The 21,127-nt window shown below is 40.1% G+C and overlaps 2 protein-coding genes across 5 annotated transcripts in view; one reads left to right on the forward strand and one right to left on the reverse strand.

Annotated features, from left to right (window-relative positions):
• The window catches only part of LOC144494809 (uncharacterized), a 37,580-nt gene that overhangs the window by 7,381 nt on the left and 9,072 nt on the right, over positions 1 to 21,127 (forward strand). Inside the window, exons 3-4 of one of the 3 annotated variants that reach the window (XM_078214177.1) lie at positions 4,408 to 4,467; positions 9,002 to 10,886. In XM_078214177.1, the coding sequence (XP_078070303.1) occupies positions 4,408 to 4,467; positions 9,002 to 9,106 (165 nt within the window). In that variant the 3' untranslated portion in view covers positions 9,107 to 10,886. Of the gene's footprint in view, positions 1 to 4,407; positions 4,468 to 9,001; positions 10,887 to 21,127 lie in introns of those variants that run through there. The other 2 variants (XM_078214178.1, XM_078214179.1) reach the window with 2 other exon arrangements.
• Positions 2,417 to 21,127, reverse strand: part of LOC144494807 (methylcytosine dioxygenase TET2-like) — a 178,447-nt gene continuing 159,736 nt past the window's right edge. For both annotated transcript variants that reach the window (XM_078214172.1, XM_078214170.1), the window contains 3 exons: positions 20,452 to 20,589; positions 15,677 to 16,058; positions 2,417 to 5,816 (listed from right to left, as the gene is read on the reverse strand). In XM_078214172.1, the coding sequence (XP_078070298.1) occupies positions 4,618 to 5,816; positions 15,677 to 16,058; positions 20,452 to 20,589 (1,719 nt within the window). In that variant the 3' untranslated portion in view covers positions 2,417 to 4,617. The remainder of the gene's footprint in view (positions 5,817 to 15,676; positions 16,059 to 20,451; positions 20,590 to 21,127) is intronic.

Raw genomic sequence — 21,127 nt, forward strand, 5'->3', positions numbered from 1 at the left:
AAGTGATACTTGCAATGGTAGATAAGAATGAAACCATGTAAGAATCATCTCACCCAGGTGGATGACGTCAGAGGCTTTGGAGGAGGATGGTGGGATCAATTGTGTCAAATGCTGAAGACAATTCGAGAAGAGATCATTTACCTTTGTCACAGTCACAGAGGACAGGGTTTCAGGAGCAGGAGGTGGGTCTCTTGGACAAGATGAATTCAGAGAGGGCACAAGGGCTGGAAAGTTTTGTAGTGCAGTCTCTGCCTCTGGTTGTTTACACAATTTAATGATCACTTAGGGTGATTTAATATTTTCCCTTTGGTAAAGGCATTCTTTTTCTGTGCTGTATGAATCAATACATGAGTGATTGACAATTGTATTAGATTGTAAGTGCTTTTAAAGTCCATTTCAAAGACTTTCCAATGCTATTACATGGCTCCTGAGGTCTGGGAGATGAAGATATGACAGGAATGAGAAGGAGTGATAGATTCAGGTCGATGGGGTCTGCCCCGACACGCATTTTCTGAGCCAAAAACAAAAATCCAACAGCAGGGTGAATTCTACTTCTCTTCAAGTTGTACCATGGAATCTTTAACATCCACCTGAGCGGGCAAACAGGGCCTTGGTGTTAACATCTCTTCAGATAATGCTAAGTCCAACAGCGTTGTACTCCCTTCAGCCTAGATTATGTGTTCCAGCCTCTAGATTGGGATTTAACTCTTACCCTCCTAACTCACTGCTGAGGCAAAGCTGCTATCTCGAGGGAATGTGTACGGAGTTGTTTTTGAAACTGAGCACAGGGTGCAATAAAACCTAAAACATGAAAGTCCTGATTCCACATTTGTACAAATTCAGGAAAAGAAATGTATTTCTATTAATGTAGTGGCTCTAAAGTCCTCAAGATGTTCTCAGTCAGCTGAGTACTTTTGTAGTTACTGCTGTTTACAAAAGTAACAGTCAACTTGTTCATAGTGAGGTCCGCTGAACAGTACATGAGTATTAGTTGTAATAAATTTTAGACAGAATAGCAGAATTTCCTGACCTTCAAATTTTGTCATGAGTATTTTAAACGTTCACATGAACAGGCAGCTTCAATCTAATATTTTATCTAAAATATATCTGTGGCATCCAAGGGTATCAGCCTGAATTATGTACTCAAATCTCTGAGGTGGAGTTAGAACCCACAATCTTCTGACTCAGAGGTGATAGCCAAGTTATAGAGTCAGAAGATTCATTCAAGCCTCTACTACCCATATTCTATCCTACACCAAGTTCCTCTCATCTATTAACTCTCTTTTCTGGTCTACATTGTGTCCCAGTTTCTCAACATTTCAAATTTAAAATTCTTATTCTCATACCTCCTCAAGCATGACAGAATGTCCATCACTGATCTCTCCATTCCTCTTACTCTAGATCCACAGAATCTTGTCTTCTCTTTGCCCCTTTTGCCCTAGCACTGACTGTACGTAAGCCTTACTCTCAGTAATTCCCTTACAAAATCTCTCCATCTCCTTTAAGAAACTCCCTCAAAGCATTCTTTGCACCCACCCCTTCCTGATATCCAATTCTTTGGTTGATTGCCTATTATTCCCCATTTGCACATTGGGACTTTTTTTTGTTAAGCATAAATTGTTGGATAAATTCTTGTAGTAAGTAACTAAACATAAACAAAAAAAAAAATCAAGAATTATGTTGGGTTTCTTGATTATTCTTTGCAAGTACCTACAATCAAGGTATTAGAAATATTCCCACTTTGTAGGAATTTGATTGTTTTGCAAATAGAGCTTCACTGGATTTCAACGTTATGTCCAAATTGATATTTCTCATGGTGCAAAGTGTTTTATTAAGCTATTTTTTATAAAAGGAACACACAACTTGAATATGTCTGCATTAAATAAATATAAATTTTATTAAAAACACCCACATCTCAGCATTATCAGGAATGATATAATAAACAGCTTTCAAATAACTTTCCGCTTTTAGTACATTACTTACAGTATTTATAACCAGCCTCATTTTATCTTTTTTCAACATACCCAATTTATCAGTAAAGAGCAAAGCAAAAGTAAAATACAGAACAGAAACGCATACAAAATGCACACCAAAACTGATGTTTAGTGTCAAATTCAGCCACATATCCTACACTTGAGTATACATTAACCTCTAGCTTGAGAAGTGAATAATATATACTGCCGTGCGTCAATCAAGCTGAAATTAAATTCAAGTAATGTCAACACCACTCTGAAGCATCTTCAAGTATGGCTAGCATCAACCCAATACCCTATACGTGCACTTTACTTCCAACAGACATGTTGCTACTGAAGCTGGGCCCTGTACAACAAGTGGCACAAGTTCATTCATTCATGAGACATCAATAACCACCCACCCCACCCACCCCACACCCCACATGAAAATAACAAACTTCTCATTTCTTTTCTTTTTCTTCCCTTTTATCAGCTCAGTGCATACATACATCATCCAAATTCTTAAAGAATAAAAATAACTATTACACACTTTCTCGCTTAAAATTAAAAACAAAGCCATTGCTTTACTAACGCTCATTTTAGAAGCATCAAGTACATGTATCCCACTATACACATAAAATCCAAATAGGGATTAAACAAAGTGAAGGTATCCCTGAAAATAAAAACAAGATAAAGGGTGATATTAAAACACAGGTGATGTATTGGCATAAAGGAGAATATAAGAGTTGTAATATCCCTGATCTTCTTGTAGAACAAAAGCTTGAGTTTCAAGTTATCAAGTATCAAAATGAAAAAAAATGCATCTTTATGTCATAAAGACTATTTTAAATTAAACAATGGTGGTGTACAAAACACTACTGACTTCTGAATCATCATTTTCCTGTTGCTCAGTACAAGAGCTGAGGTATATGACAAGTAGGAACATCTCCAACCCCCTTTACACTTCTTAAACTCACATTTTAACTGTAGCAGATTGAGTAGCACCATTCTGAAAAGAAAAGCTTAAAAAAAAGTATTAGGAAAATATTACAGTACTAAAATAGTAAAAGCATTAAGTAAAAAAAAAGAAAATTCTGTTTACAAGTTAATTTACTGTACACTTTTTTAACCTTTTTTTGTTTTTTTTATATTTACAAATTAATGATTTGAACATTACCACAGCAAGCCAGCTGCCTGATTTCTCCATTTGGATACAACTAACCCTGTTTTCATCTTCCCTGGCATGTTGTCAGCTCCCTCTCTCTTTCTCTCTCTTAAAGACACTGCTTACATTGTAACTATATAAAAAAAAGACATTTCTACCCAAACATTAACATCTCATCTCAAATCAAATCTATTGAGTGAATATATAATTCATTTATAAATGTCTTAATTGGTCTAGGATAACCATAGTATTATTGTCAAAAACATGCTGTGAGATAAGTGTTAATATGAAAGCCTAGGATCTAAAACTGCACAATCACTTTAGTGATGTATTATGGACTGTTATATTTTAATATAACAAATATAGCTGCATGCTGTATGCGAGCACCAGAATCAGTGTTCTTTGTGAAGTTCTGTTAAGGTTTCCCCCTTGTGTCCAGTAAATCCCAAACTGTAAGATAATCAATGACACTTAAGTATACATAGCCGATTATCTGACTTATGGCTAGGATATTATAAAGTACTTTGACAGGTTTTTTTTTACAGTAAATCTCTTAATGCCTTGGTACCCTATCACCCTTCAAGTTGTCAAAGCTTAAAATATTCAAAGTGCTTTTTGAACACTAAAATCTTACAAAATATTCTGTAAAATTCATTTCGAGGATCCTTACTACAGAATCAGAATTCGCTGACCCTCCAAAGTACTTTACTACATTTTAAATGTAGGCTTTTTTTTAAAAACAGGTGTAGCTTTAAGTTAAAATGTGTCTATGCTATGAAAGGACACCTCAGCATCAATTAATCAAGTGAAAAATGTTAATCATTATGAAACCATTTAAATGGCATTTGAGACTTACATCAAAGATGTTAAAAAAATCCTCTCAATATAGCACCATGGTCTTCAAACTGTTCATAGCACCATGATCTTCAAACTTTTCAGTGTTTTTCCTGACTAGTCAACTAAAATCGGTTCTAGCTGTTGAGTTGACTGTTATCTGCAAACAATATATAAAGGCAAAACAAACTGCTAAGAGTTTGACAGACATTTTTTTTGTAACAAAAACTACATGTTGGAAATGTGTAGCTTTTAATTGTTGCCCTGGTAACAATAATACTCAGCACCAGAGGATTAGCTTCTCTTCCTGCCCCGCTTTCAAAGAATAGGCTCATTAATGACATTAGAGGTCACTTGTGTCTGGCATAAATATTTAGATTAAATTAATTTACAGAAAGACTCTGCATGCACCTATATTCTAGAATGATGTTCTGAAACAGCATTTTTTTTGCATAGGACACTTTTCAGCTTGGTCCTTACTGTGAACACTCTTTAACAGTTGAGCTGGGATACAGGGTAAGTGTTTTGCAGGCTGTCTCCATTTGCTGGTGTGTTACTTTTTTCCCAGTGCTCCTAAAAAAAACACTTTTGTCTCCTCATTGGGTATAGCACAGCTGCCTTGCCAAATGCTAGACAGAATATGAGGTAACCCATGTGAGTAGGAAGCTATATCCATCGACTGTAAGGCCCTGTAACCCGTGTGAAGGCATATGGGAACGCTGTAGTTACTGAGTTTGTTGTGAAAGTCATAGTCCTTTGTGCAAGAGTCTTCATAAATCGTATCTGAGGTGGTTCTATGGGTTCATGGGATTCTGGGACCTCTCGTTTTGCTTTCTTGCTGTAAGATTTGGTCGGCACATAATCCACACCAAGCCTCTCTGCCTCTTCTTCTCTTTCTCTGGCTTTATCTGCCATCTTGGCCTCCCAGAGTGCTAATCCATGTTTTGGCTCATTCATACTCTTGTGTTGATAAAATACAAGCGATATCCTCGTTGGGTGATTTCTGTTGGGGTTCTTCAATGGAGTTGTTGCATGTAGTTCACGTTTTGCACACTCAATAAGAATGGACCCATGGCATGGTGCCACAGCAACTCCTCCAATATCTTTATCTAGGAAGTTGTGTTCACTGTCTGACCAAACCTCTTGAGTTTCTTCTGCAACAGGCATGTTGTTTTGTGAAGGCATTTGAGAGGTGTTTTCTGGGATTCTGAGATTGACGGCTGCACCTACTTCTGCTTGTGAAACATTAGCCATGTCATAATTAACTGACGTAGGAAGCCTTGAAATGCCATTAGCTCCAAGCAGATTAAGTTCATTTTCTTTATTTTCTATCTGGAAAGAATTAGCAGGATGATGATCGTTTGCTCGGTAGGAACTTGTGTGTGAAGGGTGTTGGCTGCCACGAGCTACTGCTGAATTATCCAAAGGCTGATGACTCAAATTTGACATGGATTTAGAAGCAGGTTCTGGAAGTTGGGTCTCAACTTGAGGGGAAGAATCGTAGGGAGAATAATGTTGGATGTTTGGTATTCTGTTATCAATCGGGCAACCATTGTAACCATTAACCTGCATACCATAATTACAAAATCGGCCCATACACATCTGATTATTGCCATATCTATACGAGTTTGAAAACTGCTGATAGAGAGTTTGAATTGGTGGCAGGGTTAGTTTGTTCATTGGGACTTGATAACGGTACATGTCCATATGATGTGCGAGTGATGGATAGTAAGATCCCATATAATGGTGAAAGTTGTCAACTGGTGTGCTTCCATTGCACTGATAACCTGGGTAAGTGCTTGGTGGGGCAGATGGGTAGAAACTGGGCATCGAATGTTGCTGAATAGCTGGGGGAATGACGCGACCTACAATCAAAACAAGCAAAGAAAGGTTTAGAATGTCAGGTATTTCTATTCAGTAATAATTTAGATCAAAGGGCTAACATTTGGTATTCAATAGCAGTAAGTTACAGGATCCTAATGAATTCATGAGGAAGACTTTCATAATCTTCCAGAATCTTACTTATTTATGAGCATTGTTCAATTCTATTCTCCAGTTCAATTTTTCAGGAAACATCTCACCCATTATACAAAGCTGTAGCTGAAACGATGAAGACATATGCAAGGAACAAAACACTGCACAGTTCAAACCAACATATTCCTTTGTATGTTAGACTTTCGGAGGCCATGGAGCAAGGGAAAGCTATTTAGTCCATAAACTTGATTGGAGGAATCATAATGAGGATAATTTTAGATGTTTGATGTTCTCCTTCGATCAGGCAATCATTGTAGCCATAACTTGCATTCCATAGTTAGAAAATCTGCTATGGATATCTGGGGCTGGAATTAATGCTCCTACCAGTGTATTTGAAGGATGAGGGCCTTGCACCACTCCCACTGCAATTATACTAACAGTGGGAGTGGTGCAAGCAGTCCAATCACCAATAGACCAGTTGAGGCCTTTCATGCCAAAATTGATGCCTACATAAGCACCTCTCCAGGTGGTGGGAGAGGCCTATGCCAAGCAGACAGCTCAAAAGAAATCCCTGCATTGGCTGGTGGTGGATAGGGTGGAGGTAATGTCCCTCCTTAACTGCTTCCTTGAGTCTAATGGAGAATCCCCCCCCCCCCCCCCAGGTGTATCCTCTCCATGTCACTCTCCCCTCCAACACCAACTAGCAATCATTTACAAAAGTTTGATTCACCGCAGCTTGCATCCTCATTGGCCGGGAACAGTACCGACAGTGGTCACTGTCCCGCTGGTGCTTTCGTACATTGAGAGCTGTCAGCCTTGGATTGGCTGATAGCTCTCTGAGGCAGAACTTCCTGCCTCAAGACCTTTAACTGTCAACTGCAGGGCAGCCATTCAGACAGTGGGAGGAGGGGTAGGTGAGAACCATGGCACTCTGTGTAATTCAGTCCCTGATGATTGCCATACCGGTAAGAATTTGAAAACTGCTCATAGGGAGTTTGAATTGGTGGTAAGGCAAATTTGTTCACTGGAACTTCTCTTTCACAAGCCAGGTGCAATCAACCCTATTATAGGCTCTGCCTACTTAATTAGATTTAACAATTTGAGATATATATTCTTAATTCTGAAAGATAAATCAGGCAAACTCTGCAATATCCATCCATCCCAGTACGGCAACTATTTAGCCTTATCAAATACTCTACATAGGCTGGAAATATCCTTCAGCTCCAGCAGTTCAGCAGCTATGATGCATTACAGAATATTTTATTATTTGCCAGCTCTGTCTTTATAATCTTCATTTTTACTCCCAATCAGAAGTTTATTGAGTCCTTTTTTGACAGACTTAGTTAACTTACTACCAACTATTTTTATAGTGTGTTTCTTCTATAATTCTATTACTGTGTGACAACACATTTATAAATTAGTTTGGGGCTTGTCAATTTTGAACCAATGTCTTCCAGTCTATGTTCAGAGTTGAAGAGAAATTTGGAGTAGTTTTAAACTGCTGAGGCAATAAATTGGAAGAGTGGAGCATCAGCCTGTTCCAGAAACAACCTGGCTTTAATGTCCATTCATTTTATAAAGAAATTAAATTCTGCTAGGTTGTATAACGGGTGGACACTCTGCTCAATCAGTTCACTGGCGAAGAATGAAGGTGAAAATCACTCACAGTCATTTATGCTCATGAGGCTCTTAAAGACTCTGTCTGATCTTCTCATGTTTAATGGAGACCAGTTCAGATCAGTAGTGGGGAGGCGAAGACCAAGTGGTATTATCGTTAGACTATTCATTCAGAAACTCAGCTAATATTCTGGGGACCCAAGTTTGATTCCTGTCACGGCAGCTGATGGAATTTGAGTTCAATAAAAAATATCTAGAATTAAGAATCTATTGATGATCATGAAACCATTGTTGATAGTTGGAAAAACACATCTGGTTCACTAATGTCCTTTAGGGAAGGAAATCTGCTGTCCTTACCTGGTCTGGCCTACATGTGACTCCAGAGCCAATGTGGTTGACTCTCAACTGCCCTCAGACAACTAGAGATGGGCAATAAATGCTGGCCGGCCAGTGACACCCATGTCCCATGAATTATTAAAAAGAATTGTAGCCCAGCCATGTGGTGGGAACAGAACAGCTTCGTGGATGCGCCTTTTACACCCCACCTGATTTTACGCTTCATTGATCTCAAAAGGGGTTGTAAAATAGGCATTTGACATGAACTCTGCCCATTTTTATTGGTTAAAACTACTCCTCCCCACCCTCTATTCCCCATCCAGTGTGTCACTTCTCCAAGCCAATCCACTGCTTTCTAAAACGATTAATTTAGCACATATAGTGAAAATCATTCAGACAAAATAGATCATTGTGCAAGTGAAAATCTTGCATCAACGAAATGGTTTAATTTGTAATTGGTGCACTTGTATTGGCAGCAGTGTACAGGATAGTGAAAACAGATCAGAACGTTCCTGACAGTATATTCTTGCTGCTACATTACAGTATTTTAATGAAGTAATAGGAATGGAAAAACATGATCACACTGGTGCAGTGGCTAACATAGACCTTTGGGTTACTTTGAGTCGAAGACTGCAAGTGGAGCTGCATTCTAAACGTATAACTAGCATGAGAATATTTAACACATAGAAAAATGTGCTGTTTTCCATCTCTGTGGCCTTACTAAAATTTGGCTGAGGGATCAATTATGAGCAATTGACTACAAGCTGCTCTGCGATTGAAATTCAGGAACCAAGGCTGGAATTCTTCGGTCGTTCAGGCCCTGTCGCCACTGCCAGTGACTACAGGGAATCTGGCGATCGACCAAATCTCCATTCACTTGTGGGACCGGAGAATCCCAGCTCGCGGGTGAGGTCAGAGAATCCAGCCCAAGAGTGAAAGGACAGTTACTAACATGTTGCACTTTGGCCTTCCCTTTGTTGGATGAAGCATAATTTGTGTGTGTAGTAGCCCCAATAATAATTGGAATTCAAGCTGAATATCTTGCTGATAATTCCACGTTTCAGCAGCTCACACTAAGGTGAAAGAAATTGAGAATTTGTTTTTTTTGTTCCCCTGTATTTAGGTGATCAGAATCAATCATCAGAACAAAAGGAGCCTGCAGCACAACACCAGAGACAATTTCCTGGCTGCCACTGTCAAAATCGTAGTAGTATTCAGTCAAACCTGATTTCCATACCATTGTAAGAGATGGAACAAGATATCCCTTAACTGGGGATTATTTTTTCCACTTAAAACTGCCTCAGGCATAACTGGATCACATTGCAGCTAACATTTAAACATATTGATTGTTAAACACATGAAAATCTTTTTCTATTGTATCCCTGCAGAGAATCATTGCAATATCATCGTATAAATAGCTGTAATATATAAAAGCATGGAATGTCTGTGTATCTGAATGAATAATGCTTTACTGTATATTGTTGAGGTAATCGCCAACACTTGGAACATAGGATGATAGAACTTTAAGGAAAGGAGACATTTCTGTATATTTTGCCTGTACTAGTCCTTCCACTGAAGCTCTCTATTTATTTTGATTCTACTGATCTTTGCCCATCTCTTTTTCTCTTCCTTTGTGCTACTTGCAGCGAATTAGTATCACATAATGTGCGCCATTTCTACACTGCGCTGGAAGCTTTTGAAGTTGAAACTTTTTATCATAGCTTGAAGTACCTAAGGTTGAGGGTGGAACCCTTAACTGAGGAAAGTTACCACTTTTAAAGTGGTTCCTTTAAGGGTGAGTTCCCTGAGGGCCACGTGATCAGGCCAGACCCTATGGAGTGTCAAGGCAGGAAATTGAGTTAATTGGGTCCAAGGGCACATATCCCAAGTCAAGAAGGATCCTCAGTTGGAGCCAGAGAAGGGTGTTGTAGAGCCGCACAATTAATTCTGACAAATCCTTTGTTGTAAATAACTATTTATTGTTGGCAATAAATCCTTTGTTAATTTGGGTCGCATCAAGTCGCTGCCGATTTTTTAACCATGAAACAGTTTATCAGATGGTTCACATGAAGAGTTTATAAGGGAAAGTTGTTGCTCAGTTTCAACTTTTCTTCTTCAGTTGTCCTGAAGTTACCAGGATTATTCTCTTTGGTATTGTTAACAATCCTGGGATTGAAGGAAACCAATAGAAACATATGTAGGAACCTCCCCACCTGACAAACCAAAAGTTGAACGTCAGCTCAATTATCGTGGCTTCTGCAATACGTCCTTTACCCTTTAGGCATGAAAAGTTGCAATGAGGCCTGCACCCTGGATATTATCTGACTGAAGAGCATGATCCTTTCAAATTGTTGGGAGTCCAGGCATCTGCAAGGACATTCTGCATCAAGTTAACCAGAGAACACAATCTGCCAAAATTCCATGGGGGAAGAAAACTGAGTCCATAATGTCTCATGAACTCCTTTTATCCACTGGTTGCTCCTTAATAGTCCAATGATTTTCGACTGCTTCCTGAAACTCATCTAGACTCCCATTATTCTGTTTTCCCCATTATTTTTTTTCCAGGATTTCATGGCCCTCTGGTTTGTAGCTCAGAGTTAACTTCAATTTTAAAAATTGGCAATTTTTGACTCTACAATCGTGCAGAATGGGCGATACTGAATGGCAGCCCATTTTGCATCTCTTCCAATTTTTATGTCTATTGATACAAAATTGACAATTAGCAGAGATGTAAAATGGGTTGCTGATTTGCGGTCGTCCATTTAACACAATTTTGCAAAGTTCAAAATGGCCTCCATCATGTTTTTCCTCTAATTTTTTATTACTATTACTTTTGCCAATGTGCCTCTAAAAATGCTTTCCAAGGTGTGTTTGATTAACCCAATTAACCCCTGGTACACTGGATTCATCCACAATTTTAACAACGTGTAATCCAGTGAGATTTGGAGAATAATTGATAGTTGATTCTATTATTTTACACCGAATGGAAATAAAACTGCTGAATCCCCAAGCCTCCAGTTGCTGTGTACCCTTTGTGAAGATGGGCATCACTTTAGCTTATTTCCAAACTACTGGCTTGGAAATGCTCATACCGGCTCTTCCTCATGACCAGGGATTATTTGTGGGACAATTATGTGCGGGACCTCAAAATCTTCTCTGTAGTCTATACACTCTGGGATAAAGACCATCTATTGTTTGGGATTTATTTGTTTTGAGATTATTTTGCCTTTCATGATCTCCAACACATATTTCTATTTAAGGAGGACATATTACTCAAGTATTCCCATGTGAATAATTGAAGGATGAATTTGTTTACAAACTAATAATCCTCCTCAATTTTGTTTGGAATATGGGCAACACCAAAAAAGCCATATTTATTGCCTATCCCCAAATGGATGAGGTGGGTGTTAGTGAATTTTTGAACCCACATCTGCCCTTGTAAAGATGGGCCTTCCATGATAATGCTTGGTAGTTTCATGCTCTTATACATTCTTTTAGGTACCTTTTGTTACCTATTCCCTCACAGCTCTTTTCCTGGGGTTGTACAAAGAACAAAGAGAACAAAGAACAGTACAGCACAGGAAACAGGCCCTTCGGCCCTCCAAGCCTGTGCCGCTCCTTGGTCCAACTAGACCAATCGTTTGTATCCCTCCATTCCCAGGCTGCTCATGTGACTATCCTGGTAAGTCTTAAACGATGTCAGCGTGCCTGCCTCCACCACCCTACTTGGCAGCGCATTCCAGGCCCCCACCACCCTCTGTGTAAAAAACGTCCCTCTGATATCTGAGTTATACTTCGCCCCTCTCACCTTGAGCCCGTGACCCCTCGTGATCGTCACCTCCGACCTGGGAAAAAGCTTCCCACTGTTCACCGTATCTATACCCTTCATAATCTTGTACACCTCTATTAGATCTCCCCTCATTCTCCGTCTTTCCAAGGAGAACAACCCCAGTTTACCCAATCTCTCCTCATAGCTAAGACCCTCCATACCAGGCAACATCCTGGTAAACCTTCTCTGCACTCTCTAACGCCTCCACGTCCTTCTGGTAGTGCGGCGACCAGAACTGGACGCAGTACTCCAAATGTGGCCTAACCAGCATTCTATACAGCTGCATCATCAGACTCCAGCTTTTATACTCTATACCCCGTCCTATAAAGGCAAGCATACCATATGCCTTCTTCACCACCTTCTCCACCTGTGTTGCCACCTTCAAGGATTTGTGGACTTGCACACCTAGGTCCCTCTGTGTTTCTATACTCCTGATGACTCTGCCATTTATTGTATAACTCCTCCCTACATTATTTCTTCTAAAATGCATCACTTCGCATTTATCTGGATTAAACTCCATCTGCCACCTCTCCGCCCAATTTTCCAGCCTATCTATATCCTGCTGTATTGCCCGACAATGCTCTTCGCTATCCGCAAGTCCAGCCATCTTTGTGTCATCCGCAAACTTGCTGATTACACCAGTTACACCTTCTTCCAAATATAATAATTTTATTGCTGTGCTTATCCTTTGCTATTATGTGTTTTGTGATTTTTCTTTGCTCCTCTGATTGTACTTTCTTATAACAACTAATAGTCACATAGAAAAATGTGGGTTGTTAGGAAGAGCCAGCATGGATTTCTAAAGGGGGAATTGTGCATAACTAACATGCTGTAGTGTTTTGAGGAGTTAACAGAAAGGGTCGATGAGGGTAATGCCTTTGATATGGTGTACATGGAATTTCAGAATGCATTTGATGCAGTGCCACACAACAGACTTGTGAGAAAGATTATAACTCATGGAATAAAAAGAACATTAGCAATGTGGATATAACATTGGCTGAATAATAGGAAGCAGAGAGTAATGGTCAATGGATGTCTTTTGAGCTGGAGGATGATTTGTAGTGATGTTCCCCTGGGTTTGTTATTGGGATCCTTGCTTCACCTGATATATATTAATGATCTAGATCTTGGTGTGCAGAACACAATTTTAAAGTTTGCTGATGACACCAAACTTGGAAGCATTGTAAACTATGAAGAGGACAGTGTAGAACTTCAAAAGAACATAGACACGTTGGTGGAGTGAGCAAATAGGTGGCAGATGAAGTTCAATGCAGAGATGTGTGAGGTGATGCACTTTGGTAGGAAGAACATGAAAAGAAAACATAAAATAAGGGGTAAAATTCTTGAAAGGGGTGCAGGAGCAGAAGGACCTTGGTACATATGTGCATGGATCATTGAAGGTGGCAGGACAGATGGAGAGAGCAGTTAATAAAGCATATAGTATTCTGGATTTTATTAATAGGAACATAGAGTACAAGAGCAAGGATGTTATGCTGAACTTATACAAGGCACTAGTTAGATCTCAGCTGGAATATTGTGTACAGTTCTGGGTGCCACACTATAGGAGGGAAAAGAATGCATCAAAAAGAGTGCAGAAAAGGTTTACAAGAATTGTTCCAGGGATGAGAAACTTCAGTTATGAAGATAGATTGGAGAGATTAGGACTGTTCTCCTTGGAGGAGAACAGCTAAGAGGAGATTTGATAGCGATGTTCAAAATCATGAAGGGCTTGGACAGAGTAAGTGGGGAGAAACTGTTACCGCTCATAAAAGGATCAAGAATGCGAGGGCACAGATTTAAAGTGATTTGCAAAATAAGCAAATGTGATCTGAGAAAAAATCTTTTCTCACAACAAGTGGTTCAGGTCTGGAATGCACTATCTGGAAGTGTGGTGGAGGTAAGTTTAATAGAGGCATTCAAGAGGGCATTAGATGATCACTTGAATAGAAATAATGTACAGGGGTACAGGGAAAAGGCAGAAGAATGACATTAAGCTATGATGTTCGTTTGAAGAGGTGGTTCAGACACGATAGGCCAAATGGCCTCTTTCTGCGCTGTAACAATCCTGTGATTATAGTTCTACACCATTGTCTTTCAATATAGTCACCCACTTCATTTTCCCAAATTCTCTTCTCTCCTTTAAAGACAGCTTTTCTCCAATCTATTAATTTTATTTCAACTAACTTATGCCCTTCTCTGTCATCAACTTAAAATGTATTATGTTATAGTCACTATTGCCTCGATGTTCCCTACTTTTACTTCTGTTATCTGCTCAGGATCATTCCCCACCATTAGATCCAATAGCACATTTTCCCTTGTTAGGCTTTTTATATATTGGATTAGAAAGGTGTCTTGTACATATCATAGGAACTCAATTCCCCTATTTTTTTTACCCACCCTCCACGATCCTCCTCAACATCAGTGGCTCACAAGGCAGTGTCCTCAGCCCCTTACTACACTCCTTATACACCCATGACTGTATGGTCAAATTCTCCTCCAACTCGATTTTCAAGTTTGCTGATGACACCACCGTAGTGGGTCGGACCTCAAACAATGACGAGATGGATTACAGGAATGAGATAGAGAATCTGGTGAACTGGTGCGACGACAATAATCTCTCCCTCAATGTCAACAAAACGAAGGAGATTGTCATCGACTTCAGGAAGCGCAGTGGAGGACATGTCCCTGTCTACTTCAATAGGGGATGAAGTAGAAATGGTCGAGAGCTTCAGGTTTTTATGTGTTCAGACTACCAACAATCTGTCCTAGTATCTCCATGCTGACAATATAGTTAAGAAAGCCCACCAACGCCTGCACTGTTTCAGAAGACTAAGGAAATTTGGCATGTCTGCTATGACAACAACTTTTACAGATGTACCATAGAAAGCATTCTTTCTGGTTGTATCACAGCTTGGTGTGGCTCCTGCTCTGTCCAACACTAAGAAACTACAAAGGGTCATGAACGAAACCCAGTCCATCACGCAAACTAGCCTCCTAACCACTGACACTGTCTACACTTCCCGGTGCCTCGGAAAAACAGCCAGCATTATTAGGGTCCCCACACGCACCCCGGACACATTCTCTTCCACCTTCTTCCATCGGGAAAAAGATACAAAAGTTTGAGGTCATGTACCCCGGACACATTCTCTTCCACCTTCTTCCATCGGGAAAAAGATACAAAAGTTTGAGGTCATGTACCCCGGACACATTCTCTTCCACCTTCTTCCATCGGGAAAAAGATACAAAAGTTTGAGGTCATGTACCAACCGACTCAAGAACAGCTTCTTCCCTGCTGCTGTCAGACTTTTGAATGGACCTACCTCGCGTTAAGTTGATCTTTCTCTACACCTTAACTATAACTGTAACACTACATTCTGCACCCTCTCCTTTCTTTCTCTATGTACTGTACGCTTTGTCTGTATAGCACGCAAAAAACAATACTTTTCACTGTATACTAATACATGTGACAATAAATCAAATCAAAACCTCTAATATTTGAGTAGTCACCTGATATTGACAGATAAAATCATCCACGACTATTCTTCCATGTTTTTTACTCAATCTCCTAAGTTGTCTGCATCTTTCTTTTCTGATGTGGAAATGCCGGCGTTGGACTGGGGTAAGCACAGTAAGAAGTCTCAAAACACCAGGTTAAAATCCAACAGGTTTATTTGGTACCACAAGCTTTTGAAGTATCACTCCTTCTTCAGGTGACTCACCTGAAGAAGGAGCGATACTCCGAAATAAACCTGTTGGACTTTAACCTGGTGTTGTGAGATTTCTTACTGTCTTTCTTTTCTCACATCCCTTTCACTATTATGTGGCCTGCAGGCTACAAGTATTAGTGTAATAGATCCTTTATTACCTTTTATTAACTTTATCTCTATCCATTTGGATTCTGCTTTAGTATCATTGATGGCTGAGCCGTACAGGCTAGGGCAATGGCTGAAAATTAGTAGTTGGTTTTACCTAAATTACTTGGCATCGGCTGGTTAGCTGTTGCATTCTCCGTGCTGGCCTGATTTGATCGTGCTGCTGTTGAATGACCCTTTTCCACTTTTGTGGTGCTGTTCTCTTGATTCAAGAGCCTCTCTGCTGCTGCAGCCGCTGCAGCTGCCTTCTTGGCTTCTTTCTTCTGCCGCCCGCTTTTCACAGGGTGGGCCAACATTCGCACCACACGGGGGAAGGAGCTTAGCACCTGGATAGCACCTTGCTTGATCTTTGCATCCTGAGCTTCCGCATTTCCAAACTCATCGGTGGAAGAGATTTTGTACAAAGGCAGTACGTGGAGCTGTTCATCATCTGGTATTTGGCCAATAACCCGATTGTCTTCTTTGGTAAGTGTACAAACCTGCACAGATTGGCAGAAAAGAGCATTCATCAAATTGGTATTCAGTGATACATTTTGTTGTTGTACAACTTAAAGATGCGAAACTCCAATGCAAATTGAAATCTATGTGACAGATAGTGGGAAAAATCCACCTTTGGACCAGCTAACACGTTCACGATTGAACCATAGAAACCTTTCAATACAGAAGGAGGCAATTTGGCCCATCGATTGTGCACCAACCCTCCGAAAGAGCTCTCCACCTTGCCCCATCCCTGTAACAATGATCATGGCCAATTCACCTAACCTAACTGTGGAAGGAAACTGGAGAACCCGGAGAAAACCCATGCAGACATGGGGAGAACCATTTTATTAATCCTATCAAACAATTTCTTTTCACATTGTGAAGTATACAAAGGAGAAGTCATTGAACCAAGGACTGTACTGATTTTATGTTTTTGTAGCCCATCCCACAATGCAGCTATAACTTAGCTTGTACAATATAACCAATGCAAATTCTGTCCCTTTGCTAAATTTCTTAAGCTTTTGGCACTGTGGAGACAGATTCGAAGCAGTGGGAGAATTCTGACCAATGACATCAGTGCAGTAAGAGGCAGGAGCCAGTATACTGAATGAAGGAAGGCACAGCATTTAATACCATTGCTTGGCAACAGAAACCTTCCTTGGAACAACAACTACAATTGACACCCAGAAATTATTTACGTAATTTGTCCCTCCAAAGGTGGTTCTGTGATATGAATGCAGCATTTAAACCTTGCTAACTAGCCATAAATTTCTGTGATGTATGAACAGCCTTGCAAGCAGTGATACTCCATCCTGTTAAGCGAATTGTAAAATTTACCCCACACCCTTTTGCTTACTTTTGTTATCTAACTTGTTTATTTTACTTTAAGTCAAACATTTTACATCTCTTTGTGTACCAGTGCCACTCTTAAATTTAAGTAATGTCTTCATGAAGAGTTTGGAAGTACACACCATTTCTTTCATGAATATCGTGAGATGCACAATGATGAAAAAGGGTAAAAATATTAAATGTTCATCTCTTCCGTTATGGGTGGAATCTTAGGGCCTCATTGTGGCGTGGGCAATGTTGTAAAATGCGGTGAGCCTTTTAAAATTCTATTTACTTCGGTGACACTGTAAAATCTCGCTGGTGTAAAATTCCACCCCAAGGGTGGCACAGTGGTTAGCACTGCTGCTTCACAGCTCCAGGGACCTGGGTTCGATTCCCGGCTTGTGTCACTGTCTGTGTGGAGTTTGCACATTCTCCTCGTGTCTGCGTGGGTTTCCTCCGGGTGCTCCGGTTTCCTCCCACAATCCAAAGACGTGCGGGTTAGGTTGATTGGCCATGCTAAAATTGCTCCTTAGTGTCCTGAGATGTGTAGGTTAGAGGGATTAGTGGGTAAAATATGTAGGGATATGGGCGTAGGGCCTGGGTGGGATTGTGGTCGGTGCAGACTCGATGGGCCGAATGGCCTCTTTCTGTACTGTAGGGTTTCTATGATTCTTTTCTATGATGTTGACAATACCACTACACCACTGCTTCCCTCCACAGACTGATGCTTATGATTGTTGACGTGCTGGTAATTAAGTGGTGACTGAATTATATGTAACTTTTGAGTTAAATATGGGTGATTGTGGCATTGTGTTTCACATGGAGACAAATGAGTTCGTGTGAGTTATTGTGTTAATATAGGTGATTGGGTTAAATATAAATGTTTGGGTTGATGTAATGTCAGGTCCCAGTAAATTAGAAATTTTTAGTCAGTAATTTTAAAAATTGGACAAACACTGACTATTAAAATGGCCAATGCAAATCATGTGGTCTTTAGCATTTTGAGCTTCAGATGGTCCTAAGTCTCAAGCAAATACTTAATTAAATATGGACATTTATAGTCATCCTCACAATACCTTTAAAGTGGGAGATTATGTCAGAATGAAGGATTCACACCTATTATAACCTTGTGTTCATTCAAAACTCCTGGAAATTCAACTACAAGAAACCTCACAGCTTACTGAGAATCCTTTGCTGTAAAGGAGTCCCACTAGTGTTCTGGAATTAAACAAAGTAAATGACATCGGCATGTGGACAAATTTGGCATGAGCAGAGTGGGCAGGAAGGCTGAAAGGTCGGACAGCGGATGAGCAGGGGCAGTTGTTTAAGAGATACTCAATTCCTCACAACTAAAATATATCCCAGTGAGGAAGAAAGATGGTAAGGGGGGTAAAAAACATCCATGGCTAAAAAAGGAGGTCAAGAACAATATAAAGACAAAAACTAAGATATATCATATTGCAAAGGCCAGTGGCAGGCTGGAAGATTGGGAAACTTTCAAACACAAACAAAGGGATACTAAAAAAATAATAAAAAGAGCCAAGGTAAATTGCAAAAGAAAACTAGTGCAAAATATCAAGAAGGATAGCAAGTATATAAAAGGAAAGAGAGTCACTAAGGTGAATGTTGGTCCCTTGGAAGATGAAATTGGAGAACTAATAGTGGAAAACACTGAAATGGCAGAGATGCTAAATCAATACTTTGCCTCAGTTTTCATGGTGGAGGACACTAGTACCATTCCTATAGGACCGGGCAAATCAGAGGGAATAGAAAGGGTCAAACTTAGAACAATCAACATTGATAGGGATTGAGGGCAGACAAGTCCTCCGACTCTGATGGCCTACATCCTAAGGTATTAAAGGAAGTGGTGGCGGAGATAGCGAATCCATTGGTTATAATATTCCAAAATTCCCTGGACACGGGAAAGGTTCCAGTGGATTGGAAAAATGCTAATGTAACACTTTTATTCTAAACGGGGGGGAGGCAAAATGTGGGAAATTACAGAGCAGTTAGTTTAACATCTGTTGTTGGGAAAGTGTGAGAATCAATTATCAAGGAAGCAATATCAGGACATTTGGAAAGTCAAAACGCTATCCAGCAGAGTCAGCATGGTTTTATGAAGGGCAAATCACATTTGACTAATTTGCTAGAGTCCTTCAAAGATGTAACAAGCAAAGTGGATAATGGGGATCCTGTAGATGTAGTATATCTGGACTTCTGGAAGGCGTTTGATTAGGTGCCACACAAAAGGTTAATTCACAAGGTTAGATCACATGGGATTAGGGGCAATTTATCAGCTTGGATAGGTGACTGGCTGGACAGAAGACAGAGTCGGGATAAATCGTTTTTTCTGGATGGCAAAAAGTAACTAGTGGGGTGCCACAGGGTTCCGTCCTTGGGCCCCAGCTATTTAAATTCTCTATTAACGACTTGGATACAGGGATAGAAGGATCAAATTTGCAGATGACATAAAAATAGGTGGGACAGTAAGGTGCAATGAGGAAATAAGAACCTTATAAATGGATATAGATTAGGAGAGTGGGCCAAAAGGTGGCAGATGGAGTTTAATGTGGATAAGTGAGGTCATGCATTTTGGTCGGAAAAATGGGAAGGCGACTTATTATCTAAATGGGAAGAGACTTCAGGGTGTTCCGGTGCAGGGGGATCTGGGTGTCCTCGTTCATGAGTCACAGAAAACTAACATGCAGGTACAGCAGATAATAAAGAAAATGAATGGAATGTTGGCATTTATAACTAAAGGAATAGAATATAAAGGTAATAAAGTACTGTTGCAACTATACAAGGCATTGGTAAGACTGACTTGGAGTACTGTGCACAGTCTTGGTCCCCATTATTTGAGGAAAGATATAGTGGCATTGGAGGCAGCTCAGAAGAGGTTCACTAGATTGATTCCAGAGATGAGGGGTTTCTCATATGAAGAGAGATTGAACGGTTTAGGCCTATACTCTCTGGAACTTAGAAGAATGAGGGGAGATCGAATTGAGGTATATAAGATGATAAAAGGTTTGGAGAAAGTAGACGTGGAGCCCAGATGCTTCCTCTTGTGGGGCATTCTAGGACATGCAGTCATAGTCTTAGGACAAGGGATAGCAAATTTAAAACAGAGTTGAGGAGAAACTACTTCTCCCAAAGGGTTGTGAATCTGTGGAATTCGCTACCCCAAAGTGCAGTGGATGCTGGGACAGTGAGTAAATTTAAGGAGAAGTTAGACAGATTTCAGATTTTTAATTGGTAATGGGTTGAAGAGTTATGGGGATGGGGAGCATACCAGCCATGATCGAATGATGGAGCAGACTCGATGGGCCGAATGGCCTAATTCTGCTCCTATATCTTATGAACTTATGAAGAAGAAATGCAGGCTGTGATACAACTTGATGTTACATGTGATATTGACTAAGTTACTATAGATAATTGAGTTAAATTCAGGTTAAGTGCTGTTGACTGATTTTTGGATATAAATCCACACGATTTAAGTACAGATGAATAGTGTGGAAGGTCAGTGATTAGAATGAAATGCTTGAGAAGAGAATTAGTACATACCACTGTGCTGCCATTCTGCATGTTGTGTAAATCCCTATGAGCATGAGCACAAAAATCTACACAAGCAGTCACCCCTGAGAATGGATGACCTTCCACCTGGCCAAGCCGACAGTCTATTGCCCTCTGCTCAAATTCAACCTGCAAAAAAAAGGTAAAACATTATTCATTTGCAATAAAACAACTTTCTTCCTGTCCAACTTTCCCATTGTCGTTCCCTTCTATTTAATTCTCTGTCAGTTTTCCTGTGTGTGCAATCATATATTGAGTTTCCTGCATCCAAGGTCCGCGATACACAAGGCGATATTGAAAGGCAAGTTTAATTTTCATCAGAGCAGGAATGAAACAGATTTTCTAATTATTCAGTCAAGTTCTTTTCCGTTGAGCTGCTCACAGTTTTGCCGCAAAGCGTGAATAGTGAGCCAATCGGAACACAACTGTGATTATATTACAGTAAGTAGTCTCACAACACCAGGTTAAAGTCCAACAAGTTTATTTGGTCGCACGAGCTTTCGGAGCGTTGCCCCTTCATCAGGTGAGTGAAGAGTTCGGTTCACAGACAGGACATTTATAGACACAAACTCAATTACAAGATTGTGTCTATATATGCCCTGTTTGTGAAACGAACTCTTCACTCACCTGATGAAGGGGCAATGCTCTGAAAGCTCGTGCTACCAAA

This window comes from Mustelus asterias, chromosome 6 (assembly GCF_964213995.1).
Source record: "Mustelus asterias chromosome 6, sMusAst1.hap1.1, whole genome shotgun sequence".
Taxonomy (NCBI): Eukaryota; Metazoa; Chordata; class Chondrichthyes; order Carcharhiniformes; family Triakidae; genus Mustelus; species Mustelus asterias.